The 18,763-nt window shown below is 45.5% G+C and overlaps 1 protein-coding gene across 2 annotated transcripts in view; it reads right to left on the bottom strand.

The window, feature by feature from the left end:
• Positions 1–18,763, bottom strand: part of CHRDL1 (chordin like 1) — an 881,325-nt gene that overhangs the window by 213,228 nt on the left and 649,334 nt on the right. For both annotated transcript variants that reach the window (XM_069612612.1, XM_069612613.1), the window contains exon 5: positions 6,665–6,758. In XM_069612612.1, the coding sequence (XP_069468713.1) occupies positions 6,665–6,758 (94 nt within the window). The remainder of the gene's footprint in view (positions 1–6,664; positions 6,759–18,763) is intronic.

Here is an 18,763-nt window from a genome sequence, read left to right on the forward strand (position 1 = left end):
GTGCATATGTAAACTGTTCACCACACTGCATGCAACAGCAAAAGCTGGGGTGGAGAATTTAAAGGTACCGCAGGTCTCTGCCTCTGCTCTTATTTTTTTGTGACCTTGAACAGCGACCCCTGTCCTATGTATAGGCGTGGCTCACCGTGCAGCAATGACTGGCGTTTTCTAAAACAGGTTTCAGAGACGAAGGAGCCATGTTTGAAGGAACACTCCCGCTGTGACGTCAGACAGTGTTTCATGCACAGCGAACGTGGTCCTTCAGCATCTGCCCGAGACAGTCATAACTATAACCATCAAAAGCAGGGCTCCTCAACCTTTGGCACTCCAGATGTTTTGAACTTTAGCACCCATAACGGGCATAGTCGATGGTGAAGGGTAATGGCAGTTCTAGTCCAGAACATCTGTACAGCCACCAGTTACAGACCCCTGATCTAAAGCTTTGAACTCATAACAGCAGCGACGAGCCACTAAAAGGTTTTGTAACCTTACCCTTGCTTTCCCATCTCAACACAGCGGAAAGATTGCCATGTAAAGAGATTAAGAGGTTTAGGAGTGACAAGGGCACGCCAGGAGAATATAAAATATGCCATAATCTTTGGCAGTTCACAAATGCTGAGCTGAGGTCCATAAGCCCGAGTGGAGTGTGCAGTCATGTCCCCGGACATACTCGTCCAATGTCAGCCTGAGGTTAAGGACCTGCTCGGCTGTCCCAACTCATGCTCTGAATCCATATTGTTCATATGAGAAGTTATTATTGGCCTGTGCCCAATCTGCTATACGATTGTAAACCACCCTACCCAACCATTTAGCTGTTGAATCGATTAGTTATATTGGGCGATAGCATCTTCGATTCAATCTATTGACTTTCTTAGAAAAAAGGTATTATTATTGACTCCTTCCAAGCTTGGGATTTGGTTATTGGACATTATCGCGTTAAAGATCTTAGCAAATTTATGCACCCGTATCAATTGATTATTCTTGAATGCATCCAATGCTATCATATCTGGACAGGCCCTTTCCCTGAAGGAGTATAAAGAAGAGCACTCCTTACTTCTGTAACAGTAAAATACACTGATGAATAGCTCGGAGTTGACTTCTGGCTCAATGCATTCGTTTTAATTACATTTTCGGCTTGAGCTAAGGGATTATAAAGCTTTGATAAGTGCTTAACCCATGCTTCAGCTGATGGTGATATAGTAGTAGCATTAGAGGGGGCCCCATCCCTTTAAAAGAACATTTTCCAAAATTCATCTTTGTTTTTATTTTTTGATGCTGCTTCTAACGTTTGCCAGGCCTTTCAAATATTTTTGGCTCCTGTAAATGTTGTTTTTATAACGCTGCCTCAGGCTGGCCAGGTTTTCTCTGTCATGTTGGGGTCTTTTATGATTTTTAATAGACAGGATTTCATTTTTTACATTCCTGAGTGTACCAGGTAGGATCACTGTTTTTGAATTGGAAAGGCCTGGGGACATATTCTGTCTGAGAGTTGGTGACACTCTTGTTGTGGAATTTCAGAAACAGAACTAGTGGATAATGGTCACTCTCAGATCATTGTACGATACACAAATCATTTAGGTTGTGCCAGTCTAAGATGTGTACCAAGAAGTAATCAATTATTGATCTATATCTGGAATTCCTGAAAGCGAATTGACGCGGGGTGTCTGATGCATTAACTGTGCAGATTCCCTTGGCAGATAATTTGAGAAGAAACAATTCACCAGCCTTTGATGTAGCGCCATCCAGTATGCTGGGTGATGGAATGTTGAGACCAAGGTCTATTTACTTGGGCACACACCGCCCCCTGGATTACAATCACCTAACCTCAGACAAAAATCTCCCCCGATGATGAGCATACATCTACTGCTAATTCAACGATTGCTGTATCCTGGTCTTATCAAGTACGTTTAACAATATCTTAATATCCGATCTCATGAACTCTGTGAAGCATTATAAAATGTAGGATTGTCAGCGGCTTGCCTAACCGAACACCAATATTGACACTGAACACCATGTTGGAAAAGGTTTCTAAGCTACAGATGAGACGTAAACTTGCTATTGACATATGTAGCCAGACCGCCTTTATTCCTTCCACGTTTGCTTTTTATGGCCGGAATGTGAAAACCATGAAAGCCATTTAATTGATTTAGTGAGAGTTCCCCACTCCTGGAAAAGCAATACATCAAATGAAGATATAGAGACAATAAAGTCAGGATCACCCAGCTTCATTTTTAAACCGGCTATATTCATGGAGACCATTGTCATGTGGTCTGGTATAATCCGAACCGGACCTAACGCCCATCTTTTGGAAAGACAAGTTGGTCCTATTGTAGACAGGATCCCTTGCCTGTGCTGATAGTTCTGCTTGTGTGGGACCTGCAGTGCCTAAGGATCCCACATATTAAGATCCCACTGAAGACGTCATATTGTCGATTAGGCAATGAAGGCTACCCTCCTTAATCCTTTGTGCGTCTTCAGGCAGATACTAGCTTTCATGGAGATGCGCGCTTGGCTCCAGTGTGTAGGTACACCTCAAAGCCCGAGTCTGAGAGGACATCACGTTTCTTACATAATATATTGCGAATATTCGTATCTACGAAAGCTACTCTTACACTACAGCTACTGCACTACATACTGTCCGACAGTGTGCATAATAGAGTAAGCATCTGGTTTGGGCTCCTAAATATCCCCAAAAGATCACATAGAGCTTTACCAAGTCTTCTTCTGTGGCGTTTTTATTATCATCAACACAGCCTTTATTTATTTATTTATTTATTTATTTACTTATTTATTTATTTCGTGTATAAAGCGCACAGACAACCTGGAGGCATTGAGGCGCTGTTACAGGTACACGTCAGCTAAGCGCAGTTGGTCATAAAGTTAGCGGGAGTTACATCAGCAGTGAAAGCAGTAGATCACCTTTGAAGGTGCAAATAAGGTTCTGCCTTCTCCAGCTTTCCCTGTGATCCGAGTGAGTGCTTGTGCCAGATGCCTGCTGTCGAGTTATGTCCTAGCCTTCCTGCCTATTAATTATAAGTAAAATGAAATTAGCATCTGAAATGCCAGTTACCCCACAGATCCATCACATGTCTCTGTTCTCACCAGGACCACTGCCGCCAGGTCCTTCCTTTTTGGATGGACCATCCTTGGCTTGATTGCACTGACCATTGTTTTCATTGTATTATTATTAGACAATGTGGCATCAATGTTATTAGTACTTTCTGAAACGATGTCATCAGCTGCTCTCATATGCAGTGATCGGTTCTGCTGTACTGCCACGGCTGTGATCCTTTCAGTAGATCGTTAATCACATATAAGGCTGTAATATACTTTAGGCTTCATTTTTGCAATGTCCCCCCTCCTCGTGGCCCCCGAAGAAATTGCTTCGCAAACTAGATCACTTACCGAAGGCTGCAGTACGAGGAGTTCATGTTCCCAGAGGTCCAGTGAGCAGAAGTGTAATCCATTGTTACCAAGTCACAATTAGGGTCAGTTTTCAAATGGCGTATCTGGACTTCTAGGCCTGATGTAAAGGAGAATGTGTTTCTGGTAATTCAGCAGGTATATCCTCTTCCTTAGCCTGACTCTGAACCACTGTCATTGATCCCAGAGGCATCACAAGGGGGGGGTGCTTAGGGGGCTTTAGCCCTGGGTCTTTTGGCTGTAGCCCCGGATAGAAGCTCAGGGGTTACAACCACAAAGACTAGCTAGCCCCCAATCCCTACAGTCCCAAAATTAGCATAGCCCCGGATCGTTTCCAGACCTAGCAACACCCATGATTGATTCCATTGCTGTTAACCCTAAACCAAGCAGCCAAAAAACAATTCAATTTAGAGCTTGCAGACGGAGCTGGCCCGCGGTGATGCTACCATCAACAGCAGCACAGAGCATGCCTCCCACATGGCATCCAACTTGCAGAATCCCTTCCCAGGGATGAATCCTTTCTCTGGGCCAGGAGGGATATCCGCCACCTGGGGGAAGCAGTACATCATACGTCTACTTAGATAGAGGCCTAATTGCTTCCACATGACGTCCATTCTGTAAATATGAAAGGGTGTGTTTCATTATGAAACGCTCTGGCACATGAGATCCTCTGTGGGGGTCTCATAAAGATCCCCAGAAACAAATTGTCAATAAAAAATGTGAAACTGTTCCCATCGCAGATTTGTAAAATCTGCAATGGTCTCCGGTCTCCCTCTGAGCTGCATTCCAGCTCTGACCACAGACATTGGTTATTACAAATTCCTCAAACTTAGTCTGCATTGCACATTATGGGTTCACTCCCTCTGATTGTAAAATAAGCATCAGCAAAGCTCATACTTTTGGGCAATACTTGAAGCTTCTGTTTAGTGTAAACCTGTTCCCTGTTGGGGCGCAAGAGGAAACAATTGAAGGTTATGGAAGGCAGCATAGGGCATGAATTGAATGACAACAGGATGTAACATAGAGGGAGGAGGTAGACGATTTTGGGGTGAATTCCAGGAGTGGGCGTGACAAAGGGCAGCAGCACAGGCGAGGGAACTCAAAGTTATGGCCATGTACTACCATAATACTATCAAGTGAGGGTTCATGCTGGTTCATCGGCATCGCAGGACTAGGTTCAACATCATATGGCCATGTGCATCCATCATGGGCCCAAGTACTGCCATCAAATAGCCAGTTACTTCCACAGCATACTGTATATGTAGTAGTTAATTTGCTTTATAGTGTATCAACATGTCACCTTTCATTTACTTAGCAGCATGCAGGTACCTGTGCAAGGCAGACCTCTCAGAGGCCCAAGTACCTCTATTATACGGCAATGTGACAACACCTCAGTGGAGCGCATGAAACAAAATAAGGTTTAACACCTTTATTTTCACAAGCAACAGGTGGGTATGGCTGAATGTCTATAGGGCCTAGGACTTACGCTAAATCTCAAGAGGGACAATTGCGCTCAGGTATAATGGTGAATAACTCAGAGTGAGGCTCTCCAGCATAATTCTTGTCCTTGCTATAGTTTAACTAAGGAACACAAACTACTTAAATGGCATCAGGATAACAACTATAAGAAGGAGGTAAAGAAACCTATCTAAAGGACCACCTGTCTGTGTCACAATTGCTTAATCTAACAGTCTCCAGCGCATGGTGCCCAGCTCATTGTCTGGTTCCTGAATCACAGGGTTAGAACACCCAACATTCTGCTTGCCAAATTTCTACCAGCAATCATTTCCTTACCCCTTGCTTGGAGTATTGCCTGGATATTCTCCAACACGTCTTCCTTTCTTCCTTGCAGAGTCTTTTCTTTTGGCCTAGATATTTTCACCACCTGGCCGCGGGCCACTTCCCAAGGCTGTTTGGTGATAGATTTAAGCTTAGGCATTCTCCTACAAGCAGGCATTTTTTCTGATTTTGCATGGGGACAACCGTGACACAGCCCTATCAGGACGTATTTCTTCCCACTTGCTTAGGATTTGGCCAGGCTGTTATATTCTCAGAAACCAGCCGCCGGCCAACATCCTGGACCAAAGTTTTTTTTTCCTGCTAGTTTCCAAGATTTTGCCCTAAGTTGTCTTTAGTAGATTTACAGCTCTTTGTTCTCCTTTGATCCTGGGCTATGCTAGCGTCGAAAATACAGCCTTCTGGAAAATGAGAGAATTGATATTCACTCATTCTTCAAAAAAGCGAAACCAAAGGTCTTACTATCCAGATGAGTTCCTTACGCTTGAGGTGCTTACTTTCATCACGTATGAATTCAATGAAAATACTCAGTATTGCAAACAAGGAGGTCTTCTTAAAAGCATAGGATATCATCGCAAAACAATGCATTTTTAGCCTGGAATGCTCGAGTCAATAATTAGGCAACCATAGAACTAACATTTTGATTTATGAATTCATGAGATCGTGGTCTTTTTTTTAATTTACTTTTTATTTCTTGGATGTCCTTCCCTTTTCCTACACACCCTATCCTTTGTTCTAATATCATTCAAAGTCTACTGTGTTCCTCTTCAGAAATATGGAACCAAGAGGAAATTTCAAATATAAATAACGTTCATAATTTCCAATAGAATCACGATATTCTATGAGCTATGTATTTCCCATGAAACACCGTGCTCTATCAGTTTGATTTTTATGCTACGATCTTAATTTTCTATCTGCAGTTTATTTGGAAGCTTCCATTCCTTAGTCATACAGCTTAAGATCTAAGTTCTTCATCCGGACAGATTATTAGTTTCACTCTGAAGCCTTTTCTTAATTCCTCTTTTTAGGAAGATATAAAAGAGGATTCCCTGGATGGACAGTAAAGACGAGGAAAATAATTGCATCATATCCAAGTTCATCAGCACGGGCCAAACTGTCTCTATCACTGAACCATTTTTTATTCCAGAGTTGTATGCTTTTCTCAAACATAGTAATGTCAGTTAATATATATGGCTGCTCTATATAAGTTGAGGGTTATGGGTCCTTGCAATGTTTCATTTTAATTGGTTGTGCTATAACAATGACAATTCATATTAGTTGTCTATACAAAACATACAATTCAATAAATTCATCCAATCAATGCATAAGTTCCCCATGAAATCGCATTGGGTTTAATGGAACAAATTCACTTTTTCATATTTATAACAAAAATTAGTAGTGGGTTACTGAATCACAGTATCTTGATAGAAATAAATAATATTACCTCTGCAAACCTGGCAGCAAGTATCTGGAACTGAAACTGAATAGGAGCATGTGAGTTTGCGGCAGGTCTTCAATCCACAGTACACATTGCCTTCCTACCAAGAAAGAGCAAAGAGAGGATTTCAGAACTGTACACTACCAAAAACGCTTTCAATCAGTATGACATAGGCTAGGACTGACAGTCAGGCTATTGTAGTCCCCAGATGACCCCGCCCCCCCCTACCCAACTGTTTGGATTTATCATGTATTCCTTTGTGTACCGAGTAAAGTGCCTTCCTGTTTGTAGTCTGTACAATTGCATCGTAAGCTCCACATTTGCATATGGCACACATATGATAAATATGAATAAATGAGGATGCTTGCATAGACATAGGGAGCGGAATGCAGTAGCCCAATTGCACACTCAATACCTACGCGCCTTGGCAGGAATATGGTAGGTTAGCAATGAGAAAGTTGGTCCAGGTATTGGGGGAAATCATGTCCATCATATCTCAGGACAAGATATCATACATGAAGTCTCCAATTAATAAAAACTCCCTTTCTAAGAGACCACTTGGGGGATGTCATCTATTGGCCCATCATCGTAGTTTGGGGCATTCTCCCCATAAATACAATCTGAGGTGAAAGTGAGGAAGCTCAACTTAGTTTTTTTCTCACATATAAATATAAGCTCTGAAATAGTGAACAAGGGAAATCGGATATAGTGGGACATAATGTTATTGATATTTTATTTCTATTGCGCTCGTACACAAGTGTTGCAGAGCCCGACAAGGCAAGGGAGGGGAACAGGGGAGAACAAAACAACGATCTTACTAGGCCCAGTGACATTGAGAACGTGCAAGTGCATGGGAGAGGGGAGGGGAAAGGTGTATGGAAGGGGGGAGAAGTGGAAAGTGCGAAGCAGAGGAGAAACAGATAAATAATAATAAATAAATAATAAAGGCATCAAACAGTGGTAGTGCAGCCAGCAATTTGCAAGTGCTAGGTTTAGGGCAGCAGACAGGGTGGGTCTGATAAGTGCAGGAAGAAAAGGGGGGGCTGTTGGGTACAGATACAGACCCACGTGCAAGGGGTGGCTCTGAGGCAGCGTGGGAGGGTGGCAGGGTGAGCAGGTACTTGGGCCCGGAGGACAGAGGGTGGCCAGGTGCACGGTGCCAAGAGAGAACACATCAGCAGGGGAGAGGGGGAGCGAACGCAGAAGAAAAGAGGAAGATCTTGAGGTGCTTCTGGAACCGGAGATGGTTCGCCTCATGTTTTAGAGTGGCAGGGAGGCTGTTCTATGGGGCTGGGGCAGCCAAAGACAGAGATTTTCCCCCAGCTTTTTTCTATGAAAAACGAGTGACCTTGAGGGAGTAAGAGGTAGAGGAGTGAAGAGCGCAAGAGGGGAGGTATTTGCGGAGGGATAGCTGAAGGTATTTTGGACCCAGGCCCCAGAAAGCCTTGTGGACAATGCAGAGGGTTTTGAATTTAATCCTTGCATCCGCTGGGAGCCAACAGAGAGATGTCAGCGCTGGAGAGATACGATCCCAGGGCTTGAGGCCAATGACAAGTCTTGAAGTCCTGTTCTGGATTAGTTGCAGAGGGCGGAGAGAAGGGGCAGGTAGATTTAGAAAGAGGCTGTTACAATAGTCCAACCTAGAGAGAACATTAGCTTGGGATACCATGAGCTTCTGGGGGAAGGAGAGGAAAGGCAGAGTACCTCTGAGGAGGTGCAGTAGGAAATGTGACTTTTTAGAGACCTCAGAGATGTGGGCGGAGAAGGAAAGTGTGAAGTCAAAGATGCCCCCGAAGTTCTTAGCCTCGCAGGTGTGGGTAGAAGGAGGGCCAAGGGAAGCTGGCCAGAGAGCGAGGGGAAAGGATGGTGAAGGTCTGCCGATGAGGAGGATCTCCGTCTTGCTGGCATTCAGACAAAGATCATTGGCTGCACACCAATCTAGAATGGCAGTTAGGCAATCAGAGATGAGAGAGGGAGAGGACGTGGGCGAGGGCAGCCTGAAAATGAGTTGAGTGTTGTCAGTGTTGCACTGGAAATTTTAGCAGTAAATTGCAATGAACTGGGTGAGAGTTGCCAGGTATTGGTTGAAAAGCCAGGGCGAGAGGCTAGACGCCTGAGGAACACCACAGGTAGAGAAGAAGATAGATGATAGGAAGGACTCAAGTTCGACCTGGGAGGGTCGATCAGAGAGGAAGGAGCTCAGCCAGGCCAGAGCCTGATCAGTGATACCCAGGTTATCATGGAGACGGTTGAGCAGGAAGGTATGGATGACCGCGTCGAAGGCAGAAGAGAGATCGAGGAGGATGAGGACAGAGGGAATGTTAGAGTCAAGGTTGAAGAGCAGATCTTCACTGATGTTCAGGAGAGCAGTTTCCGTGCTTCTGGCAGCTCTGAAGCCAGACTGGTGGTCATGGAGACAGCCAAAAGAATTGGAATGAAGGTTAAACTGAGAGATGGACAACTTTTCTAGTTCGCCCAGAAAGGGAATAGTGAAAATTGGGTGATAGTTAGCTGTACAAGAAGGATCAGCTGTGGGTTTCTTGACAAGAGGATGCAAAAGGGAGTGCTTCAGAGGGGAGGGTAAGATCCTGAGGCAAAGGAGTGGTTACAAAAATCAGAAAGGGCCGGAGGGAGGGTGTCAATGTACCAAGATGGGAATCGATATATTGTCCTATGAATGCTCCAGAATCTTTGTCAGACAGCCCGCTCTGCATCAGAGTTATACAAATTGATTTTGAACAATTAAAATTCACTCGACTGCAAGGAACTTAGGTGTAGTTGGAGTGAAGAATAGGATTGCGAGATCCTTGAGTCTGAATGGCCCAAAAAAAATTCCCATCATTTGCTAGGCAACCGATGCTCCGCTTAGTCCAACAAAAGTTTAACTTTATGATGTATTGGCCACCAAATAAGGATTTTAAGCTGAGGTTGAGAGTGGAAGTTTCGCTTTTGGTCTGTAAGGTTCCTGGATCAGATATTTCCCATATGTTTATTTAATGCAGGTGCACATCCTCATTCAAGTCTGAAACGTTTGTTAGAGTGAATGATTCAAGGCAGGGATTTCATGTTTGCACCCGGGAAAGACAGTTTGACCAATCACAAACTCTCTTTTGCAGGTGCAATTCTATAATCACCGCCCACCCCCGCGCCATGAACTACAAAAGGGACTAGGTCCCTTTTCGGATAGCGGCAGACATTTTTTTACATGTTTTTTATGAGCAAAGTCATCCGAAAAGGGACCTACTAACGAATTCCAATTTTAATGGCAGCAACCATTTTTTAACCTTCTTTTTTTCCGTCAGGAGATGGGATCACGCACTCCACATTGAGCTCATCTCCCGATTGGGGAAGAAAAAATAATATCATTTGCATTTGGATGAAATCGCCGATAGAAAGGGGGTTGGCATGGCTGGTAAAGGCCCACAGCCCTCGCTGAGGCCCTAGCGCCATGTCAGCCCCCTGCAGTGGGGGTGAATGCTGCATACAAGATTAGAGCACGTGTTCTTCTATTTAGAGAATCAAAAGTGTGGTATTCATGGTCTACCCACCATAACAGCATGCACCCTTGTCATTTAAAAATCAAAAAGTGCAGAATCTAGGATCTAACTACAGTGGAAGCCTGCAATCCAGGCTTCTTCTTTGTTCATCTCACTGTTTCACACCCGGAGAAGGGCCATTGGCCAATCAGGTGGCTGAAACAGCTTGCAAGAATAAACATTCTCTGCTTGCAGTTCCAGCCACATGAGGCCCTTCCCCGAATGGCGCCATTTTTTTTTTTATGTGGAGAGGCAACAGGCAGCCTCACCCTGTTGCCTCCCCACACCCCAAGTACCCCAAACCCAACAAAACCTCTCCCCCTCAGCTCCCTCCCTTCATACTGACCTGTAGGAACGGAGCTTTGAGCTACGGTCCGCCGCACCTCCCACTCTGGCCGCTGCCATAGACATGGAAAAGGTACTTAGTCCCTTTTCCTATGGCGATGGCCATCTTTATTCAATGTTTTTAATCCCCCCCCCTCGGAAGATTGGCTGCGCAAGTAGCGCAAATCATACCATTGCTCGAGCTGGTGGCCATAGCGGTCATGTTCCCCCCCTGCCGGGGCGTGAAAGTCATATTCCATTAATCTTTGTTCTTCTCACGGTTTTCAGGCAAAGGATGCATTCTAGGCTACTCCCTTGTTCTTCGCACTGTTTCCAGGTAGAGACTGAATTCCATGCTTTGCCTTCATTCTTCTAACTATTCCAGGTAGATGCTACATTCCAGGCTTCTCCTTTGTTCTTCTCACTGTTTCCAGATAGAGGCTGCATTCCAGGCTTATTCCTTGTTTGTGTCACTGTTTCCATGTAGAGGCTGCATTCCAGGTTTCTGCCTTATTCTTCTCACTGTTTCCAGGTAGAGATTGCATTCCAGGCTTCTTCTTTGCTCTCCTCACTGTTTCGAGATAGAGACTGCATTTCAGGCTTCTCCCTTGTTCTTCTCACTGTTTCCAGGTAGGGGCTGCATTCCATGCTTCTCCTTTGCTCTTCTCACTGTTTCCAGGTAGAGGCTGCATTCCTGCTTTTCCTTTACTCTTCTCACTGTTTCCAGGTAGAGGATGCATTTTTGCTTCTCCTTTGTTCTTCTCACTCTTTCCAGGTAAAAGCTGCATTCGGACCCAGCGAAGGGCCATTGGCCAATCAGGTGGCTGGAACAGCGTGCAAGAATATACATTTTCCACCCACCGTTCCAGCCACCCAAGGCCCTTCCCCGGGTGGGACCATTTTATTTTATTTGTTTTATGTGGGGAGGCAACAGGGAGCCTCTCCTTGTTGCCTCTCCTCCCCCCAACCACTGCAAACCAAACAAAACCTCTCCCGTACCCCCTCCCTCCACACTTATCTGCAGGACTGGAGTTTTGAGCTCTGGTCTGCTGCATCTCCCACTCCGGTTGCCATAGAAATGGAAACGGGACTTCGTTCCTTTCCCTTTGGAGGCAGCCATCCTTTTAACATTTCTTTTCCTCCCCTCAGCAGATTGGCTGCACAAGCACCACGAATCTCTCAAGGGGAAAATAGTAAAGCCATTGACCCTGAGGATGAACCCCGGGGGGTGTAAATGGCTTTCCCGCCTCAGCAGGGGGGGGAAGGCTGGACTTGGCCAGTAACGCCAAGAATTACCTTTTTTCAACCAGCAAACTCTCAGAATACCCCTTTATTCAGAGAGGTTAGTCTTTTGAGTGTGGTAGAATAAACCCCCATATACTGCTGCTTGGAAGGTAGAGCATAGTCTGGATGAGATTAATCATTTGAATATGGATGCCATGGACCCTGTCCAGAGCCTCCCACCACCACCATCACGTTTCTCTACAGATGATTGGGCACCGGCCCAACCAATACCGGGGCATGGAGCTCGCTGGCACGCTGAGCCGGACCCTTATGAAGGCCTCCTTGCAAGGCATACGAGGCCTGTCGTGTCTTGTTCATCAGATGCAGCACCTGGAAGGTGCTTTCCAGCAGTGCTTCCACAACACTTCCAGCAGCAAATGTGACTTCCCTACAGCGAGGAATTTGATACCAGCAGTCCTGTTGGGCTCTCCATATGTTCACTGGAGCACTTGCTCCATTACAAGATGGCCACCATGGACCCTTTCCAGAGCCTCCCCCCACAACCAGCATATTTCTATACAGATGATTGGGCACCGGGCCAACCATTACCGGGCCAAGGCCTCCATGCAAGACACTGGTTGCCCCATCATCATCCTTCCTGTATACACCTCCACTTCTTCAGCTACCTGCAGCAATACAAAAACCTGCCTTGCTGGTGCTTCCAAGGAGACTGCCTATTCTCTAATCCCAGACGCTGTCTCTCCTGATCTCATCCATTGAAGCTCCCAAGCTGCTCCATCCACCCTGACCTCTTGCTGTGCAGATTCTCTGCACCTCCCGCCACCACAAGGTAAGCCCATGCATGGGTCCCGGCCTGTGCTCCACCATTAACAAATAATGCTTGCTAACATACTAGTACTATAAATGTTGATGCTATTAACTTACTAAGCACTAATCCCTCCTCCTTCCTCCAACCTCTCCACCGCCCGTACTACTTCCCCCTCTGACCACATTGGCCCGCGCATAGGCTGGGGCATATCCAATGGCACACCGCTACCTTCCTATCTACCCTACCTATTCCAACTCCTACACCCTTTCTCCCGCCACTCCATTCACTATCTTCCTTTCTGTCCGCACAACTGAATCTAACCGCTGCCCACAACTCACACCACACTGGCCCTACTTCCAGCACGCATCTACACTGCCCCGCTCCTTACAGCCACTACCGCCACCAAATCCCTGGCCTCTTCTCATGGCTCAGTCCACGCTGCCATGTCACACAATAAGTCTGCCGCTATTTCTCACCCCATGAGTCTACCTGGCTCAACTAATTGGCTTCACCCCGCTTATTTCCTACCAACTGCCCAAACTCTACCTGTAACTACCTATATGCAGTCCAATGAAGGCAGATATCCTTCATTGCCTTTACTTAGCCTCTTACCCAGGCCCAAACCGAGCAGGTGCTCGACACCCTGCCCCAGCTTGTGAAAATCACCCCCACCCACCCATGAGCTTTCCAATTAAAACATCCCGCACCACCATCAGCATGCCACGACCTACCTCAAACATGCCTACCACTTGTCAGCATGCATTCCAACACCTCCCCACCACCCCACAACTCTCCCACCCACCACTCTCAGATACTGCACTACCACTTACCATATCCACGCACATACCACAGCCTCCCTGCAAGTAGATAACCCTGCGGTCACTCTGACCAACACCACTGCCATCAAGACCTCATTACCACTGATAGCATCGACATTCTGGCCATCACCAACACTTGGCTCACTCTAGCTACAGGCCCCTCCTTTGCTATTGCCATTCCTCCAGGTTATGCAATTCTCTGCTCTGACAGATCCCTTCATATACGGGGATGACATCCCTTTGCGCTCCATCACCACCACACAACTCCCCCATTGTGAATCTCTCTCGGCCAAACGTACCTGTTCACCCAACTCCACCATCACCTTCCTTCTCATTCACCGACCGCCAGGGCCCAGTACTACATTCAGTGACCTCACCCAACTTATTGCCACCAACCTCAAACCCTCTACCCAACTTGTCATCCTAGGCGACACTAATGCTTCAGATGTAGATGCACTTGCCCTTGCCAAATCCACTACTGCCCTGGGCTGCACCCAAAGAATCCTCATGCTCACACACACACATGGCTGCATAGTAGACTGGCTCCTGAACCATTACTGCGATATCTTCATCACTGCCAATCTATCATTCCCATGGTCAGACCGCGACATCATCCCTTTCCCATCCCCATATCTAACAAAAGAGCCAAAACATACACCCACTACTGCCACCCTTGCCCACAGGGCCCGCAACCTCACCAGCACCCACTTCATCCCCCTTCTCAAGCTCCATGACAATCCACTACCAGTAAACGCAGTTGACTCCCTAGCCCCTTTCAAAGCTCCTAACCTAAAGACTTGAGTCATCAAAACACTTGGTTTAACACCAACCTCTGCCCCATCCACACCAAGATGAGGGCAGCAGGAGCTGCTTGACAGAAAGACCCCACAGCCACCAACAAAACTCACTTCATTAATATCCCTCTCCAATATAAACACTATGTTTTCTCTGCCAAAGCTTCCTACTACAATGAAAGAATATTGAAGGCCTCCTCCAGCCCCAGAGAACACTTCACAACCCTCAGAGAAGTCAAAACCCTTGCTGCCCTCCCTTCAATGGTGAAACATAACCTCTGGTGTAGCAACATCCAAACGGCCCTCACTAGTAAAATCATACAACTTTAATCCAAAATCAGCAGGAAACTCACCAGCATTGCTGAAGCGCAACCACCTACACTCCAAACACATTCACAAAAACTCGTCCACCCATTCGAGTTCCATCCCGTCTCAACATCTTACCTGATGGATATAATCAAAGGGCTCAAACCCTCCAGATGCAAAGGTGACTCTTGTGCCGCCACACTTGTAAAGGAATACACAGCAGACCTACTTTCCCTCATCAATGCCATCGATAACTATTCCTTTTCCTCTTGCTCAGTTCCCACCACCTTCAAAGAGTCATGGGTCTCCCCTCTGCTCAGGAAACCCACTTTAGACCCAATTGCCGGTCCATTACCACTGTACACATTCTCTGAAAGGTCATGGACAAAGCTGCCTACCTTCAAATCCAGGCTTTCCTTGAATCACACCATATCCTGAGCCCCTGGCAATCAGGCTTCTAAAAGAAACATGGTACTGAAACTGCCCTCCTCGACCTTAAAAATCATGATGACACAATGGATGCCGGCAAATTCTCTGTCTTCATGCTCCTTAACCTCTCAGCCACCTTTGACCTTGTCCACCATAAGACCCTCTGCCACCACCTCACCTCCTCTGCCCACTTTTCACCCAAAGCTGCCAAATGGTTCTCAGCCTTCCTTGCTAAGAGATCTTCTGTTAGCAAGGAACAGCACTTCTGTTCTGCTGCCTCTGAACCCAATCCTATCTCCTTCTGTGTCCCACAAGGCTCAGGCGTTTCTCCTACACTCTACAATATCTATTCTAAACCCGTATTCGACCACCTCAACACTCTGGGCATCACCTACACTAACTCTGACGATGATACCCAAATCCTCATCCCCTTCACCGTAATCCACTCTCAGGACACTGCCAAAGTAAACAGCATATATGAAACTATACTGATTATTGGGTTCCATACCCATCTCATCAAGTTTGACACAACCTTCCCCCACTTCAACTTCGATGAGCACACTATCCCGGGTGCCACATCTGTAAAAAGTTCTAGGTGTCTATCTTGATGCTTCCCTCACTATGTCACGTCACGTCAACCACGTCTCTTCGACCTCAGCCTATGCTACGAAGTTCATCCCCACCTGCAAACCTTACCTCTCCACGGAAAACCATCTCACTATCGTTCAGGCCCTAGTCCTGTCCAAGCTGGACTACTGCCATGTGTTACTCTGTGGCACCTTTGTGAAAAATGTATCCAAACTGCAAGTCCTGCAAACAATGCCTTTGGTGCTGCCCTGACCTTGAGCAAGCACAACCATATTTCGGAGGCAAGAAGATCTACCCATTGTCTCCCTGTCTGCAAACACACATTTCCTCTAAAATTCTTGCCATAACCCACCTATGCCTGTCCAACAATGCTCCTTCATACCTCACCCAAAATGTCAAGGGACACGTGCCTAGCAGAACCCTACGATCTTCCACCAACTACTCCCTCTGCACACTGAGATTCAAACGTAAGACAGCAGGTGATTTCAGCTTCCCTGTCTGCTCTGCAACACTCTTGAACAATTCCCACTTACACTCTGGAAGGAGCCCTCCCTCCACCTCTTCTGGAAAAAGCTCAAAACCTACCTGTTTAATTAATTGCCTTTACCTTCGCTATACGAACCTTGCACTATAACAGCTGTGCTCTGTAACTCGCTGTATGTAACTACTCCACCGTATCTACTGTATGTAAGAGCACCTAGATGGCTATGGGCTTTATGTGCTACTATAAATGCAAAAAATAAAAATAAATAAAATAAATATGAAATCTTTTAAAATTTGGTAAAATGGACAATATACAGCATGACAGTTCTATGGACGATTGCTCTTCATTGAGGAGGAACGAAAAGAGGACCGGTAAAATGGCCAACCAGAAAAGATGTTTAAAATGCAGAAATAATATTACTTTAAGGATTTTTCCCCTGAAAACGCCAGTGCTTACTGTAACTCAGCAGTTATTTTTAGAACAGATTATGTCAATCCAGAAATATAGTCACCTATTTACCTATTATAGAGGAGTTGTATTTTTAACCTAACTTGGATTTTAAGTGTTACTAAAACCAACTTTAAATCATAAGCTCTTGGTGTCTAGTGCAGTAGCTTTAACCCTTTGACTACCATTGTATGTTTACATCTATGTGCCAGACAGAGTGCCGGAGTGCTCAGGACCAGTGATCTATGTTATACCAGGTTCTACTAATTGTGACAAAAACTATTTTGTGTTTTCCCCCTGGCAGTCTAGGGCCAAGAGCTAAGCAGTCAAAGGGTTAATGTGATGTTAAGAAAAATGTAATTGAATCAAGCTAGCTGTCTTTTTATTACATCATAAAACTAGGTGGAGTTATGTTGTACCTTTCTGAGAGTTACATGCCTTGCTTTCTCATCAGGTCACACCACAAATCCCCACTTAAAGCAAAGGTTCAGATAACTGCTTCGCTATTTATATACAAGATATCAGCCAGCCTCTAGACCTAGGAAAGAGGTTTGTGAGAAACCAGAAGGTGTTTCACGCAATAGTCCCCAGGGATCTATTATCTAGATGCCCAAGACAAGGCCATTGCTTTTGGATCCAGTTCCTGGCTGTGGACCAGTGCGGGAGGATCACCTGGGTGAGGGGTCTTCAGGGAGTGGGAGTGGCACACCGGATGGCTAGATGTGGTATCCCCTTCCCTGTAACACCTTTATCCTATCCCACCAGGTAGGATAAGTAGGAGCTCTAACTTCTCCCCTTTTCCTACACGAACCCATTCACACCGACAGCCCACTCTGGGAGAAAACAGACTAACACTCGAGCAGTACACCTGATGTGTCCCAATACAATGGTCAGGCGAGGTCTGGCAATTACTGACCGACACTCACAACTGACTTCCATTAAGGTTCCCCACACAGATAAAAGGTGGAGCACAAAAGCACACGGAAGTTTCGATGATACCCGGGTACCTCCCGCGTCCGTACTCAAGTCAGGGAGAAGCAGCAGCCACTGTGCTGCCACCCTTGGATCCTAGAACAAAGCAGCGTCAGGGAAATCAACACAGCCGGTGAGTTGGGGAGACTGATACAAGATCGGTCTGTGTTGAAGGCAAGGGTGCAAGCAGCAACATTGTATGGCGAGCACCGGAATGAACATTGTTAAAACGCGTGTGATAAAAGACACAAGTAAAGTTGTACTGCTGTTGAGTTTTTGAACTTTGAGAAGCAAAATACGATACCTTTGACAGAGTGGTTCAGCACCACATGGTTGCTCAATCGAAAGGTCTCTGTAGGGTATGCAGCAAAGAAGTGGTGGAAGTGAAAGTTAAAGTGTTGAATTAAAAAGTTAACAAAGAATTGTGAATCGAAGTGGTCATGCGATGGGTCAAGCAAAATCCTGCGCACAGTAGAAAGTCTTCAGTTTGATACAGTAAAGAAAGTTTGGAAAATTAGATAAATTTGGTCCGAGCCCGATGGAGGGAGACCAATTGGAAGTTTTGTGTTAAAGTGGGTCTAAGCCCACAAAGTGGGTCTGAGGGGGACCCGGGGTGAACAGTGAATCACCAGAGAAGTTGTGTATAAGAGAATCCTGAGGAGAAAGGAACTTTGAATGTTTGTTTGTCGCATCAGGCCCTCTGAAATAAGAGACTTTGAATGGCAAAGAGACTTTGGCACAGAAGGTCTTGATATTGAGTTTTTGAACTGCATCATCGTGCTAGAAAAACCAGAGTCCCATGCTGAAAACGTGGGCAAGGGAAGCTAACGGCTCAACTATCCTGACATATAATTTCTTTAACATTTTTCTTTTGTATAACATTATTTCCCACACCATTTGTATTTAGAAGTAAGGATTGGCAATAGGTGTATTAACTTAGGCCATTTTATTTTGACAAGACACCACTAGGACTGCGTTATTATTATTCGATGGTCGTAGTTTTCTCCCATCCTTAGATTTAAGATTAAATAGGCATTTTTCAAACCCAACTGAAGTTCAATAAATACCCATGAACTGTGGTCACTTGTATCTGCTTACTCTTTGATACCATGCCTTCCTTACAGGGTCCAAGTATGTACTGGCTAAAGCCCATGCCCCAATGCTTAGAGTACAGTCCATAGGTGTACGTTTTGCTGGGCATGACTAAAGACCACAGTTCACCCACTCCCACTCTCTCACTTACAGCCAGATGCTGAGAATATCAAAAGGCATAGAAATATGGAAATGAACCTTGCTTTTGGTAAGGCCCTATGATCCTTTCACATGGTCCATTTAGTCATAAATTGAGTACTAT

Source organism: Ambystoma mexicanum, chromosome 5p, assembly GCF_040938575.1.
Source record: "Ambystoma mexicanum isolate Mex_15411 chromosome 5p, UKY_AmexF1_1, whole genome shotgun sequence".
Classification (NCBI taxonomy): Eukaryota; Metazoa; Chordata; class Amphibia; order Caudata; family Ambystomatidae; genus Ambystoma; species Ambystoma mexicanum.